The sequence below is a fragment of the Equus caballus genome, chromosome 4, assembly GCF_041296265.1.
Source record: "Equus caballus isolate H_3958 breed thoroughbred chromosome 4, TB-T2T, whole genome shotgun sequence".
NCBI classification, from domain to species: domain Eukaryota; kingdom Metazoa; phylum Chordata; class Mammalia; order Perissodactyla; family Equidae; genus Equus; species Equus caballus.
In genome coordinates, this window is record NC_091687.1 from 94,191,634 (window position 1) to 94,205,893 (window position 14,260).

The window sequence follows — 14,260 nt, forward strand, 5'->3', positions numbered from 1 at the left end:
GCAAGTTTATCTTCACTGAGATAAATGTTGGAGGAACCCAGAACATCGTAGATTGTAGGGTGTAGTTTCAAGTTCGTAATGCGGATAGGGGTTGTGATCATTATCCTGACACTGAAAGTTCCCTGGGGGCTTTGTAAGGACACTTACGTCACAAATCAGTTGAGGGATGGGAAGAACCACTGCAAGACATGTGGTTTTTTTTTCCTTTAAAAAATGTTTGAAAACTCCTATTGATATGATTTAAGAACTTTTTTGCACACCTGGCTGTAAAAGGAGGATTACGTAAAATACTACTGAAGGTTACTCGCGTGTGAAAAATAAGACTTCAGTTGATGTAGGGAACTTAATAAAGGAACTTGAAAGCTTATCTTTAAACTCTCCCCCTCCCAAACAAAAAAACAAAGGGAGAGAAAACCCAAAACAAGCTTAAAATCGCCAAATGGGGCTGTATTTTATGAGTTGAAGTTACCAGTTGATGTCTTTTGACTTCTAATTTGGTGTTTTATGCAATTAAGCAGTTACTTGCTTCTGATTTAGAGGAACAATTTTATTTCCTTTTTTCTAACTCATTTATTCAATTTTCATTTGTGTGACTTTAGAGAAGGTTAAGATGTGTGATTTATCCTGTTGTCTATACTTAGGGGTTCATAGAGCATATGTCCACATGCCCCATGTTTTCATTTCCACTAAGCAGTTTACTCCCTAGATACTATGCTGGTGTTTGTTTTTCTGCTGAAGTTTCCCACATTTTTAATGCTTTTTCTGTTATTTCTCCTGAAGGAACACTGTATACTGTACTGTAGTAAATGGGGCTATTCTGAAACTTCTCATCTTGGACTTTGCACGTAGTATTTCCATTCCTTATGCAGATGAATGAGTTCTTTTTTCCCTACTGACCATTAGGGCCTTGCCTTGTGGAAAGGAACAAGGTGGTGAAGGGAAAGTATTTTTGAGACCTTGCCTGGTCTCATTAGGGAGTTTGTGACAGACACTTAGATTTTCAAATGTTCAGTTTATACCTTTCCTAAATCTAGATGCAGCTTATTTAGTCAAGTACTGAAGATCTAATGGATGGCATGTTTTACAAGGCACTGGGAAAGAAACAAGACCAGAACAGTGAGGTTTTGTGGGAGGTACTCAGGGCAGGGCGTTGCAAAACCTGAGTCCTAAGCCTGCTCGAATCGTTGTCTGTGCGGTAAGACCTTATGAAAGGTGCAGTGTGGTTGCATCATTCTTACATGTACAGTTGTCCAGGATTGGGACAAGAAAAGGGGCCATGTAAATAGTGTGGGCCATTGTGCTCAGCATGGATTCAGTGAGGGCAGCCCCAGAACGAGCCACCTGTGCTCACGGGTGGTCTCTGTTCCCTTTGTGTACTCATGGTTCCTGCAATCTTGTTATACTGAGAATGATTCTAGTGTTTAAACCTTTTCAAACATGATCCCTAAATGTGAAGCCAACTAGTTTATTTGGTGTTCAGCTGAAGAAAGAGGGATCTATTCTGACATTGAAGAGAAAACTAGCTATTTTTTGTTTATTAAAAGATGGCACATGAGTCTTTGGGCCACGTAAATGCTAATATGAAAGATTGTATACCGGGTACTTCATGAGTGACTTAAGGGAATTTCAGAGGCAGCTTTGACTAAGCAAATTTGATTTATAATTGACTTGAGAATAAGATGCAACTAAGTGTCTTTATTTCGTAGTTTCCTCGTCTGTCAAATCAGCCAGTATAAGATGATCATTTTCAGCTTTTCCATCCATAACGTGTTAATGATCTTAGCAGATAAAAATCAAGTCATAAATTTGCAAGAGACACAAGACTACTAAGGAGAGCTATTAGTTATTGTCCAACCGTGGGGTGATTTTAGGTGACAAGGAGTTGTTACTCATAGCTGACATTTCCTGTCATTGGAATGAGCAATGAAAGGCCTGAATCTCAGGTTTTGGGAAAGAACAGTCCTGCTGTTTAGAGTGGTCAGTAGACCAGACCGAAATAGATGCTCTTTCTCAATCGGCCGGTTGAGTGCATTAGCCACTTGGAGCGCCTGGCAGCAACTGTGGTGGGGAGCTGCACCACTTTCCCTTGAGGAGTGAGTCAGCTTCTCAAGTAGCTGAACAGTGGCCAATAATTCTGAGTCAGCTTAATTCAAAGTCAACTTTTCTTTCTCTTTTTACTTATTTATACTCCCAGAATCTTATTATCTGCACCTTTGTCGTATTGTCTGACTCAGAGCTTAATGTCTAAGTTCTGTAGCAGGACAGACATTTAACCATTTGGCTACCCCGACAATAGGAGTAACATCCTGACCCTTCTGAACATTTTAAAGCAAAATAACCGTATAGATGCTGGCTTAATCAAACCAGCTGTTGTGTACCTAATATTGGTATTTCATTTGGGCCCAGTAGGTCTTCGCTTTTCTAGTGGTCGAATAATCTGGCCTAAGCCAGTTGACAGGGCAGAAGCAGTAATATTCCTGGTTAAACCTGGTCAGTCACATGCTGAGATGGGAGCGTGCAAGTGTTAACTGGCACAAAAGAAACTTTACAACTCACAGGTACTTGATCAACTAAGGGAGTGATTTTTATTGATCAATTATTGCTGTGGGAAAACTGCACATGCTGTCAGTAGTAACTTAAAATAATTAAAACAGTATAATGACTATGGGGTGCTCCTTTTCCCATAAGATGTGTTTAGCAAGTAACTGATGGTAGAAATTGGAAATACGTAATGCTCGAAAACTGGGGGGATTGGGAGCTATATCCAGTCAGAGAGCAAGGAGTCTGTCATGGAGAAAATGGCATGGTCTTCAGGAGGAAGAAGGAGGCCTTCATTCCAAAGTGATTCTTCTCAAGGGAGCCGCTTACTGAGCAGTTACAGTTTACTGTATTGCACAAGTTGCTGGGGGCTTTAAGAGACATAAGACATCTCCCCTTCCCTCGAGGGGCTCGTCAGCATGTAGAAAGTGACTGATGTGTTGGACTCTTCTGTACGTGTCCTCTCAGGAATGAACTACTCATTACATCCAGAAGAAAGCCAGCCAAATATCATTAATAGTGCTGTGGTTTAATTATCGTTTTGGCCTCCTTAACAAGACAAATACGAAAGTTTTTTCTCCCTCTCAGCACTTAACCAATGCAGCAGTATTGATGGTTAGTGATGAGTGAAGAGAGAGATACTAATCCCAACGTGTCCTCTCTCTCTGCTTCCTTTTCCTTTCACAAAAAGAACAGCACCAGCCTCTTCTAAAGAGAACACTATTTCTTTACAGGAATTTGGTGCCAAGGTAAAGAGAAGCCATTGAGAAGAGACGCTTAAAAGGGAATGAGATAGTGATAGTGATAAAAGAGTACTGACTGCCGCAAAGAGGACCTACTAAGAATTACCTTTTTGTGGAGAGAACTTAGGATAGAAACACTTAAGAGAGAGTAGCTGGCATTAGGTCTCAAGTTCTGGGTGAGATTTTTCCCCTGAAAGATGTCACTGGTTTCACTCTCTGTGCATAGGTAGGATGGTTTGGATTTCTCCTTCAGCTCCTAAAAAGGGATGAAGTTAAGAACAACATAAAACCTAGTGAGGATAGCCAGTTTGTGAGGCTTAGCCTCTGAGGGGCAACTGAGACATCCTGTCATCAGAAAGAAGTGATTGGAGAGACTAGATACAAGGAAGTGAGAAAGAGTGCACGTTTTCTGGAGCTCTGGTACTAAGGATGGAGGGCAGAGAAGAAGACACATCCAAGCATGTGTTTTTGGTTGTTGGAGGCTTCCTGTGCTTCACTTTTGGTGGTAGACGATGGAATCTTCTGGTGGGGGTTGTGTGCTCCTGGCGGTTTTCTTGGCCTGTTGGTCAGATTCTGCTGGGTGCTGGCAGCTCCTTTGATTGGGCTGTTTGCCCACTTGTGTTAGGCCTGATCAGTGATGTTACTAACCTTAGCCCAGGCTGGATAAGTATCCAGGTGGAAGAGGCTAATTCCCCATGTATTGATGGCCACCATCACTATCACCAGGCCAATGACATTGACTCCCAGGCCAGCTTTCACCTGCAGGACACAAATCAGCACACCCTAGTCACTCTGAGCAGGCAGCAGCACAGATCCCCAAGGGCTCCCTATCCATGCCCCCCAGCTAAGCCTTGCCCCTGATGTGATCACAACCCACCCACGTGGCCCTCATTTGTTCCAGTCACTGCCTGGGGTGCTCTAGTGTTGCCTCGTAGGGTAGCACAGGATTGTGGAAGGATGGAAAAGGCAGGGAACGATTGGGGCTGGGAGAGGGCTATTAGCCTCCACCTCTACTTGCAGCATTCCCGCTATGTAGTGGAGGCCTAGAAGGTATATAATTGGAAGACCACATCTCGGAATGTGAGTTACAGTGAAAAAGGGTGCTGCAGCTACGTGATAGGGAAATGTGTTAAAAAAATTAACCAAATCTCTTTAAAGCAGGAATGCCTCAACGTTTAAGGTGCTGACACATATGGGGGACTTGTAGGAGGGGCTGTATTCTATGAAGCCTTTGCCACTGTTACATTTTCTTTTTTCCCAAAGAAGCGCTCACGGAAGTAGTGTACCTTGGGTTAACCCGTGGAAAGAGGTCAGCTGCCTCTGCTCAGCCCTTCCACGGGAAGGTGACACAGTGTGCTAGCTTTGCCTCCTTCTTCTGAGAGAATGCCACCTCAGCGACTCTGACCCCTTCATTTCTGCCATGGCATTGACACTCCCAGGCTGAGGGGGGATGTGAGGGATGACGGATAACAGGCCAGGGCCAGATGGAAAAATCTACAGTAAGGATGGCTTGCATCCTACCAAGAAGAAACCAAGCATACAGTGTGTAGCAAAAACAAGTCCACTAGTTGGCATTCAGTTGGGCAAGTTGCAAGGGAAAAGCAAATGCTAGGAAATTCTTCCAAGCAAATGACTACATGTGTTGCCTCTCTGCTTTCTGGCCTGAGCCCTGGACTTATTAATCATCCTGGCCCCCTGGGTCTTTTGGCATGGAGAACCGTCCATGTTTCCTCATAGGTGAGAGGGGACAGGTTCTAAAAGAGCTAAATTAAGCTTTCTTAGAGTGGAAGGGGACCACATAGGGCATCTAGTGTGAACCTCCTCATTTAGCAGATGAGGAAATTGAAGTCTCAGATCAGTGCCTAGGCTGGGAATAGAACCCAGAGCTGGCTCACTTCTTGTCATCGGTACCTTTGAAAATTGCTGCTTCTGATCACTTGCTTCCAGGGTAGAAGGCTGAGGGTGAATGGTGGGGGCACACAGCAGAGGAAGTGGGGGGCAAGAGAGTTGGGGCAGAGCTCAGTATGAGCAGGCTGAGGGTTGTACAGTACGATATGAGGGGGAGAGAGGAGTGGCTGTGACCGCCCTTCCCTGGAGTATTACAGATGACTTGGCTGAGCAGTTTGAATGGTAGAAAGGACCTGAATATTTGAGACTCCCTATAGCTCTTTCTTCCTTTCCTCCATTTGATACTTACAGAGCAGCTGATAACGAGTTTGGACTCTAGTGGAAAAAAAAATGTGTAAGACCCTCAGCAAGGGTGAATGGGCCCTATTTTCAGACAGTTGGGCCCCAGTAGTTTGTGTTAGTTTTTTTCATCCTTCCCCCACCCCAGCAGCCCTGGATATTAAGCATAGCTGTGAGTATAGGTTAAGGAGTGGAGGGTGGATATGCCCAACACTAAAATCAGCAGCAAGATGTCTCCTCACAGCCATCTTTTGTGAGCCCAGCTGGAAAGTAAGGAATGAGCTGTGGATGCTTCATTTTGCATTGTTGCTTCAGGGGCTTCTTGCTTGGGGAGAGAGCTGAACAGAAGCACCCTGTTCTCACAAAATGCCTGTCACCCTAGGTTCCTACACTTTCTCATACTTCACCTTCTATGAATAAACCGGCAACTCTGAATGAATATCCCCACTGGTCCAGTAGAGAAACTGAGGCAAAGACTTGTGTAAGCTCACCCCTCCTGGAACTAGGCCACATCCTGTGTCTGTTCCAGCTCTTTCTGTCCATGTACCCACTTTCTACCAGATAAGGGTTGGGGAGAGCACATTATTGCTATTCTTGGTGCTTATAGACCAACCAAAAACCTTTTACCAGTACCATTCTTTCTGCCACACCAGATTGAGTGTTTCAACGAACCAAGGATACTGCTATAAAATAATAAACTTTAGGAGAAGGCTGTGGAGCCAGTCATCCCTGTCCTCATGACAGCTGGGCCTGGCAGGAAGAGGGCACCCATGACTCACCATATCTTTGATCTGGCAGTGCCCATAGCTGAAGACGATGGCGTTGGGGGGATTGCCCACAGGCAGCATCACTGCAAAGGAGATGCACATGGTGACTGGGATCAGGGTGTAGAGTGGATTAATGTGCAGCGTTTCGGACTAGGAGAAGAGAGAATTCACAGAAACATTAGCTTTGACATTAGCCTTGGCATTTCCTGTTCTTATCACAAACATGCTTTAAGTGATGGCTTGGTGTTGGCTAACCTTGGCCAGACACCATGTGCTAGGGTAGTTAAATCACTGCTCTCAAGGGCATGCAGTGCTGGCCAACCCAATGGGCTCATGCTGCTCACTCACTTCCCGTGGAAACATGGGTTAAGAGTTACTTCCTAGAAGGGATGTTTCAATTCTGGGTGCTGATCTAATTTTATTTAGTTGAGAAATTATTTCTTCAAACTCAAATCTCATGAGTAAGCTGCTTTGATTGAAGTAGGGATATCTCACCCTTGGGGTGCAGAACTAAGGATTTTTTTTCTAGCTAAGATGCTTGCTTTGTATGGCATTTGAAACCATGGTCTTGCCCTCAGTGTTGCTGGGTTTTAACTAAGTGCACTCCCATGCTCATACAAACAACATGATGGAAGGGAGAAGTTGGAGGGGGACATCTGAGCAATCAGCAAAGAGTAAGGCTGGGGGCAGTTTGGTGTTAGAAAGAGGAGGAGGTTGTATTTTGCTGGGGAGGGTCATTTCACAGGTCCCACCTCACAGAATGGGACGCTTGCAGTGTTGTGTCTGGTGCATTCCCTTTGGAGCTGCTTAGCCAGCCTAAGATCTGGCAGTTGCTCCGCTCCCCTGTTCCATTAATGAGAAATAGTTCTGAGACCGTGGAATGAGGCTGGCCTTGCTCACAATTCTCCAAACCTCCTGGACAGAGAAATTGGGTGGAAGTGGTGAGGATAGTTAGAGCTTAGCCTTGGTCTTCATAGCTATGTGTATTTCTGGGAGCATTTTTGCCTCCACTTTCTGTAGTTTTCTGGGTCTACTGTTAGATCTTATCTCAGGAGAGAAAGGTTGATAATGATTGTGGGGAATTGGAATCCTAGGGTTTTAAGGTTATTTTGTCTATTCTCTTATTTTCACTCAGGGCTGCCCCTAAACTAATCCTAGTGTTTTGGAAAGGGTTTCCAGAACTCTTGCTCTGATTTATTAATTTATCTATTTTACTTCTCCGTTGCTATTTGAAAAGCTTCATTTTAAAAACTATGACTTGAACACCAATCACTGAAGGCCGTGGCAGTGACCAGAGGAGAGAGTACAGCCATGGAACTGTTCTCTGCCACCTCAGGCCCATGGGGCAGCCCATCTGGACATCTGAGAGCCCTGTTCTACTTACCAGGCTGCACAGGATGGGCAAGAAGATGGTGATGGTGGCTGGGTTGCTCACAAACTCTGTGACAATGGACACGAGAATGCATGCCAGCAGGGTGACAGCCCATGGTGGGAGGCTGCTCAGGGACAACATCTGGTGCCCAATCCATGTGGAAAGGCCTGAGCTCTGCAGGAAGACAAGGTGATACAGTTAGAAGAAAGGAGAACAAGCACATTACACTGGAATTCTTAGACTCCTGAAGGTCAGGGATGCTGGGGGACTGGAAGGGACCACCAGGAGTCATCTAATTTGCCTCCCTATTTTCAGGCAGACTGGACCCAGCAGCATTCCTGATTGGTATGATTAGAACGCTTTTGTAGCCTGGAAAATTCTTTTTTATGAGTGTACAACATTCAGTCTTAGGTTTCCTGGTCAGTCTCACGGGGCATGGAGAGCCACCCATGCTAACTACCATGATTCTTCTCAGGACTTTGCCGTGATGGCTTGGCAGGGATTGGAGATCTGTGGGGCCGTCAGGCCCTCAACTTCAATCTCAGTACTCTTTCTCCAGCCCCTGACACCCTCACTCTGTGCATCCAATCAACAGTGCCCTTTACCCAGACTACCAAGCGTGGTCCTTAATTGTGCTTTCAAAATCAATTTCTCTTATTTTATCACCCAAGAAAGGGGGAAAGTTCACAACATCTTTGGATGGTAACCTTTCTAGTGGTTTTGAGGGGATGAGTGGGCAGGGCTGAACATTAGAAGTTTTTCCGAGTCATGAAAGAGAGAGGGGTTATAAGTCTATCCCTGTTTAGTGGGGAAGGTGCTGGCTGCATTGCTGGCCCGTAAGCGTAGTCACTCAGCCCCAATCTGTTTTAGTTTCAAATCCCATCATGGCTGACATCAGGATCTACAATCTGCTAGTGCTTTTTGCGACACAATATGTGAAGGCATATTGCTACTCTTGAACCTTTTCCGTTAGCAACATTAGAATAATGTTAGAATTGAATAATTCATTTGGCTGGAAGCTGTTCATCTGTGCAGTGTGAGGGCTCTGCCCCTCCCCTAAAAAATGAAGGGCACCATTGAGTTTTTGTACTCAAAACTCCAGGTTGCTGTATGCATTTTCCTGCCCTCCCACCTCTCCCTTCTGTGGTTGACATGCTCTAACTTTTCCTATTTACCTTAGAGACAGCAACTGTAATAAAGAAATGGTGAGAAGGGGAGAAAGCAAGGTCAGACATTTTATGATTCCTCAAGCTGTAAGTCCTACTCATGTTTTACTATTAAAGACAGCCCCACTACATTGCCAGCAGGGTACCTTTTCTCCTCTTTTCTAAATCCATCAAAAGCTCATTTGACCTCCACAGCACCCTGGCCACCTAATAGACAACTATGACCAAAGGCCTTCAGAATTCTCTCTGTTGTATCCATTTTTACCTTGGAGCACTCTCTTTTTTCTCTCAACTTGAGAGCTGCAAATCCAGTACTTGGGGACTCTATCAATTAACGGTTGGTACAAAACCTCAAGGCCTACAGGGACTCCATAATTGTTATCTCTTGTAACACGTTACACCTTGCTCATTGGACAAAGACCGGGGAGGAAGAGCAATTAGCTGAGTCGAAAAATTACACTTTATAAAGAAATGGAATTTTATTTATCATGTTATCCAAATAATATTCAAAGTAAAATAATTTAATGACAGTATTTTTCAGTAGAACTGTTTTATAAATTGATAAATTAGACTGCAAAGTTAGAAAGAAATACAACAAAGGAAGTCTTAATTTTTTAAAACCTTGGTATGAAAACATTTTACATTGATTTTTCCTCACTAATGTTAAGACTCTGAAATTATTTCAAACTCAGTAGGAATCACATATATTATACCTGAATTATATTATTAAAATTAGTAGAGTCAGCAGGTTTTACAGAAATATCAACTATACTGTCTGTAATACACGCACAATTTTGGTTAAAAAAAAAAGATCTTTCTAGGCTAGACTCAGGGGCCAAAACTAACAACTGAAATTCAGTAAAGATACATATGATATCCTGAATCTGGAATTAGAAATACTTCCAGCACATATACAGGATTAGTTTTAGGACTTGCGGTTTATTAGTTGCTAACAATTAAAAGAATGAAGGGTTTTAGTTGACTGCAATTTCAACATAAATGTTGACGTGAATGCCAATGAAGCCTTGTAAAAGCTTCCATAAAAATCCCGATGGTGCTTAGATCAGAGGTGAGAGATGGGGCCTGGGTAATAGAACTACTTTGCTTGCAGTAAACTGACCGCCTCTGGGCCATATTTGAATACGGCCAAAGGCAAACTAGTGATTCCTGAGGAGAGAACCAGCATGGTAAGGGGTCACTACTTCTATGAGGAATGGTTAAAGGAACTAGGGAGTTTTACTTGGAAAAAAATCCCCTGAGGGGATCTAATGAGTCTTTATTATTTTAGTAACTAAGACCTAAGACAGGGTTCCAGAGAACAGAGCAAGAGCCAATGGTGGAAGACATTCAGAAGACCCAAGGTGAAAGTAAAGAACAACTATTCTTTGTTTCCGGCTCAGGGAGTCTCTGTCACTGGTGGTGTTCAAGCCAGGAGCATCATGGAGGGAAATCTCACATTGGGTAGGAGATGGGACTCAGTGTCCTCCAAGGTTCCTTCCATGTGTAGGATTCTGTGACCTTTTTTTTTTTTTCCTGCTTTATCTCCCCAAACCCCCTGTACACAGTTGTATGTCTTAGTTGCTGGTCCTTCTAGTTGTGGGATGTGGGACACCGCCTCAACGTGGCCTGATGAGCGGTGCCATGTCCGTGCCCTGGATCCGAACCCTGGGCCGCCGCAGCGGAGTGCGCGAACTTAACCACTCGGCCACGGAGCCGGCCCCCATAACCTTTTTATTAATGGTGCAGATAGCATTTAGGCCCTCACTGAAGGGGCAATCAAAGTTTAGAGCCAAGATTAGAATGGGGTAATGTATATAGAGAAGGTGGAGGGAGAAACAAGTGGGAACCTTAACCTGATTCATTCTTAGGGTCATTCTCTATTTCAAGAAGGGCTAACACGTTAAGAAATTCAACTATCTCCTACCAGGCCCCCTTAAAATATTTCACTTCAAATCCTCCCAATCAGGAAATCAAGAAGTATTTACATCAGCTTTAGCATAGATTCTCCAAAGGGGCTCAGTATATGCTTATGGACTGACTGAGGGACAATTTGCTGTGTCACTTGGGGCATCTCTGGGCCCTTACAGACACTATCTTCTATCACCTATCCCCACTGTTAAATCCCCAGAAGAAGATGGCTGCAAATCCGATAAACCTTCTGCTTAGGGCAGTGTGGGCCTGTAAATGAGATGTGAATGCCCGTGTGACTCCGTGGCACAGCTGATCTGAAATTCTCTATTCCCAACAGCGTTAGCTTAGAAGCTGAGGGTGGGACAGGGTACCTGTTCCTGGCTGTACTGCTTCCCTTCCCAGTGACCTGGGTGAACATTTCCCTCTCCCTCACATCCTTTGAATCTTCTCTCCCAGAACCAAATGACTTGCTAGGTAAAGCTGCTGGAAACATATCTGGCCCAATAAGAACAGAATTCAAGGGTTACCTTGCTGCCAGAAGCCAGGGCATAGCCTCCTCCCACCAGAATGACGATCTCCCAGGGCATGGTCTTCTGGAAGTCCTTCCACGTGATGATGGGCTCCGTCCCCAGTGAGGGCTGCTGGTTCTCCCCTGGATCACAGACAGAGGTACAGCCCCATAAACCCTGATGGGTGGGATTTGTGGAGACGGGGGCCTAACTGATCTGGATAATTTGGGAGGCTGCTCTGCTATTTGGGGGGGAATCAGAAGGGCCTTGGTCAGGCTCCTTCTGAAAATTCCGACTTGGTGTTTGACTACAGTCAGCCTCAACTTCTTCCCTTGACCTCTTCTCACCATTATTCTTTTTCCCAAAGCAAGGCTTCTTCGCAGGAATCAGGAAGAGGAGAAAGCCAAGGAAGACAGAGACCGTGGCGTCGGTGCGGTAGCCTTTCCTAGCAGAGAGACAAGCAGAGCTGGAGGAGAGGGTTTGGGAAGCCTCAGGGGTAACACGAGGTCTCAGGACAGTCTGAACACAGTGCCTCTTTTTAGGACCTAGTCTAGAGAGGACATCAGCCTTACTTCCTGCCATTGCTGCCATGCTATCCAACTGTGGTTTTAATGGGCAATGGTTAATGTCAGAGCCAGGGCCTGGCTAGGCTAGATGTCTTAGTATGAATTTATGGGCCCATTAGAAGGAGGGATCAGGAGTCACTTAGATAAAAGAGAACAGAAAAGGATGAGCCCTCTTTCCTGTGAGGGTCACATCTCCATGTGTCTTTTCTCAAATGGTAACCTGGTGCTGAGGGAGCTTGTGGGCTGTGGCCTGGCCCTCGGGGGAATATGCAGGGGAGGTACAGGAGGCTGTGTCTGCCTCTCTCTCTGCTGGCCTCACCAATCCACAGCCAGTCTCTTTACAGTTGGTATTTTACTTTATAGACATTTTCTCCTTTAACTTTCATAACAACCTGTGAGTTAACTGAGGTTCCAAGAGCTTAAGGAACCGGACCAAGGTCACATGGCTGGTAAGTGCAGCACCAGATGCCAACCCCAGACTCAGACTCCAAAGACTGTTTTTCTTCCTGACTCCACACTGCAGCTTCCCTTAAAAAAGGGGACTTTCCAGGGAACAAAGTGCTTCCCGGGTTCCTGACTGCCCCTAAGAGTCTAGGAGGGGAAACCAGTGGGAACTGCCTGAAGAGTTTGGGTGAGGGGGTTGTTCTTAAGGAGGAGACAGTATCACTTACTTTTCAAAGAAAGAATCCCAGCCGGGAACAAAGCCAGGCTCCCGGGTAAACCACAGCACGGTCATCAGGATGAAGAAAAAGCCAGTCACCATTTCAGGGTAGCTATAGAATGACACAGAAAGACCCGTTCCAGGAACTGGGGAATTTTTGTTAATGTTTTCACTTTGCTCGGGATACTCCTGTGTTCAGAGCTCCAACACTGGTTAACTGTTGCACCCCCCTGAACGGACGACTGTGAAGTGGGAAGAGGGCTGAGATGATGCCAGAAAATGCGACACTAACCACGTTCACCAGAGAAATTTAGGTGGGAAGGGAGCGATAACACAGCACCATACATTTATAAAATAAAATACAGCCTGCAGGGGGAATGTGGTGAAATGAGCCCCTCAAACACTGCTGGTGGGGGTAGGAATTGCTACAACCTTTTTGAGGTAATTTGATGATACACATCACAAGCCTTACATTCAGTCATTCCTTTCAATAAGAAAATTACCAGCAATGCATATTGAAACATTACCTATTAAAAAATTACACATTAAAAAGTAGAAACAACCCTACATATCCAATGATATTCCATAAGATTAATACATTTTGGTATAACTATATGTTAATATGAGATGCATCTAATAATCATGCTTCCACAGCAGAATTAAGGACCAGGGAACATAATGACAGTATAATATTAAGTGAAAAAAGGCAAGATATAAAACCGTGTTCAGTATGGACTGAATTTTACCAAAAATACATACAATTTTGCACAAAAAAGCGTGGAAGGAAACGTACATCTTGTTAGTTGTTAACACTGGGATGCTAGGAATACAACTCAATTTTAATTTTTTCTTTATATTTTCCTGTATTTTCTTAATGTTCTACAGTGAACATGTATTCCTTTTATAAATTAAAGTTTTAAAAAATACAGCTTATACCTGAATCCTATTACCCAAAGTTGTACATGCCAATTGCCATAAAAAGAGAAACAGCCCTAATATAGGATGCTGGGTCGCTGTGGGAAAGCTGATGGTTGTGGCTGAGGGTTGGTGAGTGATTTCTCAGACACTCTGTCTTCAAGTCTTATATGATGCTGCCTGATGCTCTAAATGCAGTACAAAGTGCCCGGCTCCCTAGGAGTGGCCACTGGACCGTGCGGTGGCCCATTGTGAGCAATGTGGGGAGTGCTGACTTTAGAGAGCATTCAGCCTGTCCCAAGAGAGTGGCTGTGCTGTCCTGCATTGTTCTTTCTCCAGCTGCCTCATCTGTGACATTCTAGCCCCATGCCATGGCTATACCTTGGACTTGGAATATAGCAAAGGGAATAGGCTGATCTGGAATCAGCCAGCTGGACTTTGGCATTAAATAGCTTCTCTAAATGCCTGGAATCATAGTTGTGGGACAGCTGAAGGCACTCTAGAGAACAAAGCTGCTTCTGTGCTCACTCTCCCTGCCCTGCTTTCTCTCCTGGGGAAGGAGAGAGGTGAATGGCTGATTTTTACCTAATGGCTCCCAGCTTTTCATATTCCTCTTGGATCCTCTTCTCTGACAACTCTTCTCTTTTGGTCTTCTTCTTCTTGCTCAGAGAGCAGGTCTCTTTAAAACTGAGAGGGGAGAATGAGCAAAAGAGTAAAGAAAACACGCTTCTGAGGCCCAGAGGAGATCAGGCATTAGGCAAATACTAAAGCACTGGCTTGCTGTGGGCACTTTTCTTCTCTTCACTCAAGCTCTGCCCCTCCAACCCCACCTAACATATGACTTTTATTTCCCAAGTTGTACAGCCTCTCATCTGCCCTCTCCCCTAGCTTTTCAGGCATATCCCTGTGGTATATCAATGTGAAG

General features: G+C 44.6%; 1 protein-coding gene across 2 annotated transcripts in view; it reads right to left on the bottom strand.

The window, feature by feature from the left end:
• Nucleotides 1-2,559: 2,559 nt before the first annotated feature.
• The window catches only part of SLC13A4 (solute carrier family 13 member 4), a 42,385-nt gene continuing 30,684 nt past the window's right edge, over nt 2,560-14,260 (bottom strand). For both annotated transcript variants that reach the window (XM_001499950.7, XM_070265902.1), the window contains exons 10-16: nt 13,921-14,022; nt 12,431-12,532; nt 11,541-11,638; nt 11,212-11,336; nt 7,620-7,781; nt 6,248-6,385; nt 2,560-4,040 (exon numbers count right to left, since the gene is read on the bottom strand). In XM_001499950.7, coding sequence (XP_001500000.2) covers nt 3,903-4,040; nt 6,248-6,385; nt 7,620-7,781; nt 11,212-11,336; nt 11,541-11,638; nt 12,431-12,532; nt 13,921-14,022 — 865 coding nt within the window. In that variant the 3' untranslated portion in view covers nt 2,560-3,902. The remainder of the gene's footprint in view (nt 4,041-6,247; nt 6,386-7,619; nt 7,782-11,211; nt 11,337-11,540; nt 11,639-12,430; nt 12,533-13,920; nt 14,023-14,260) is intronic.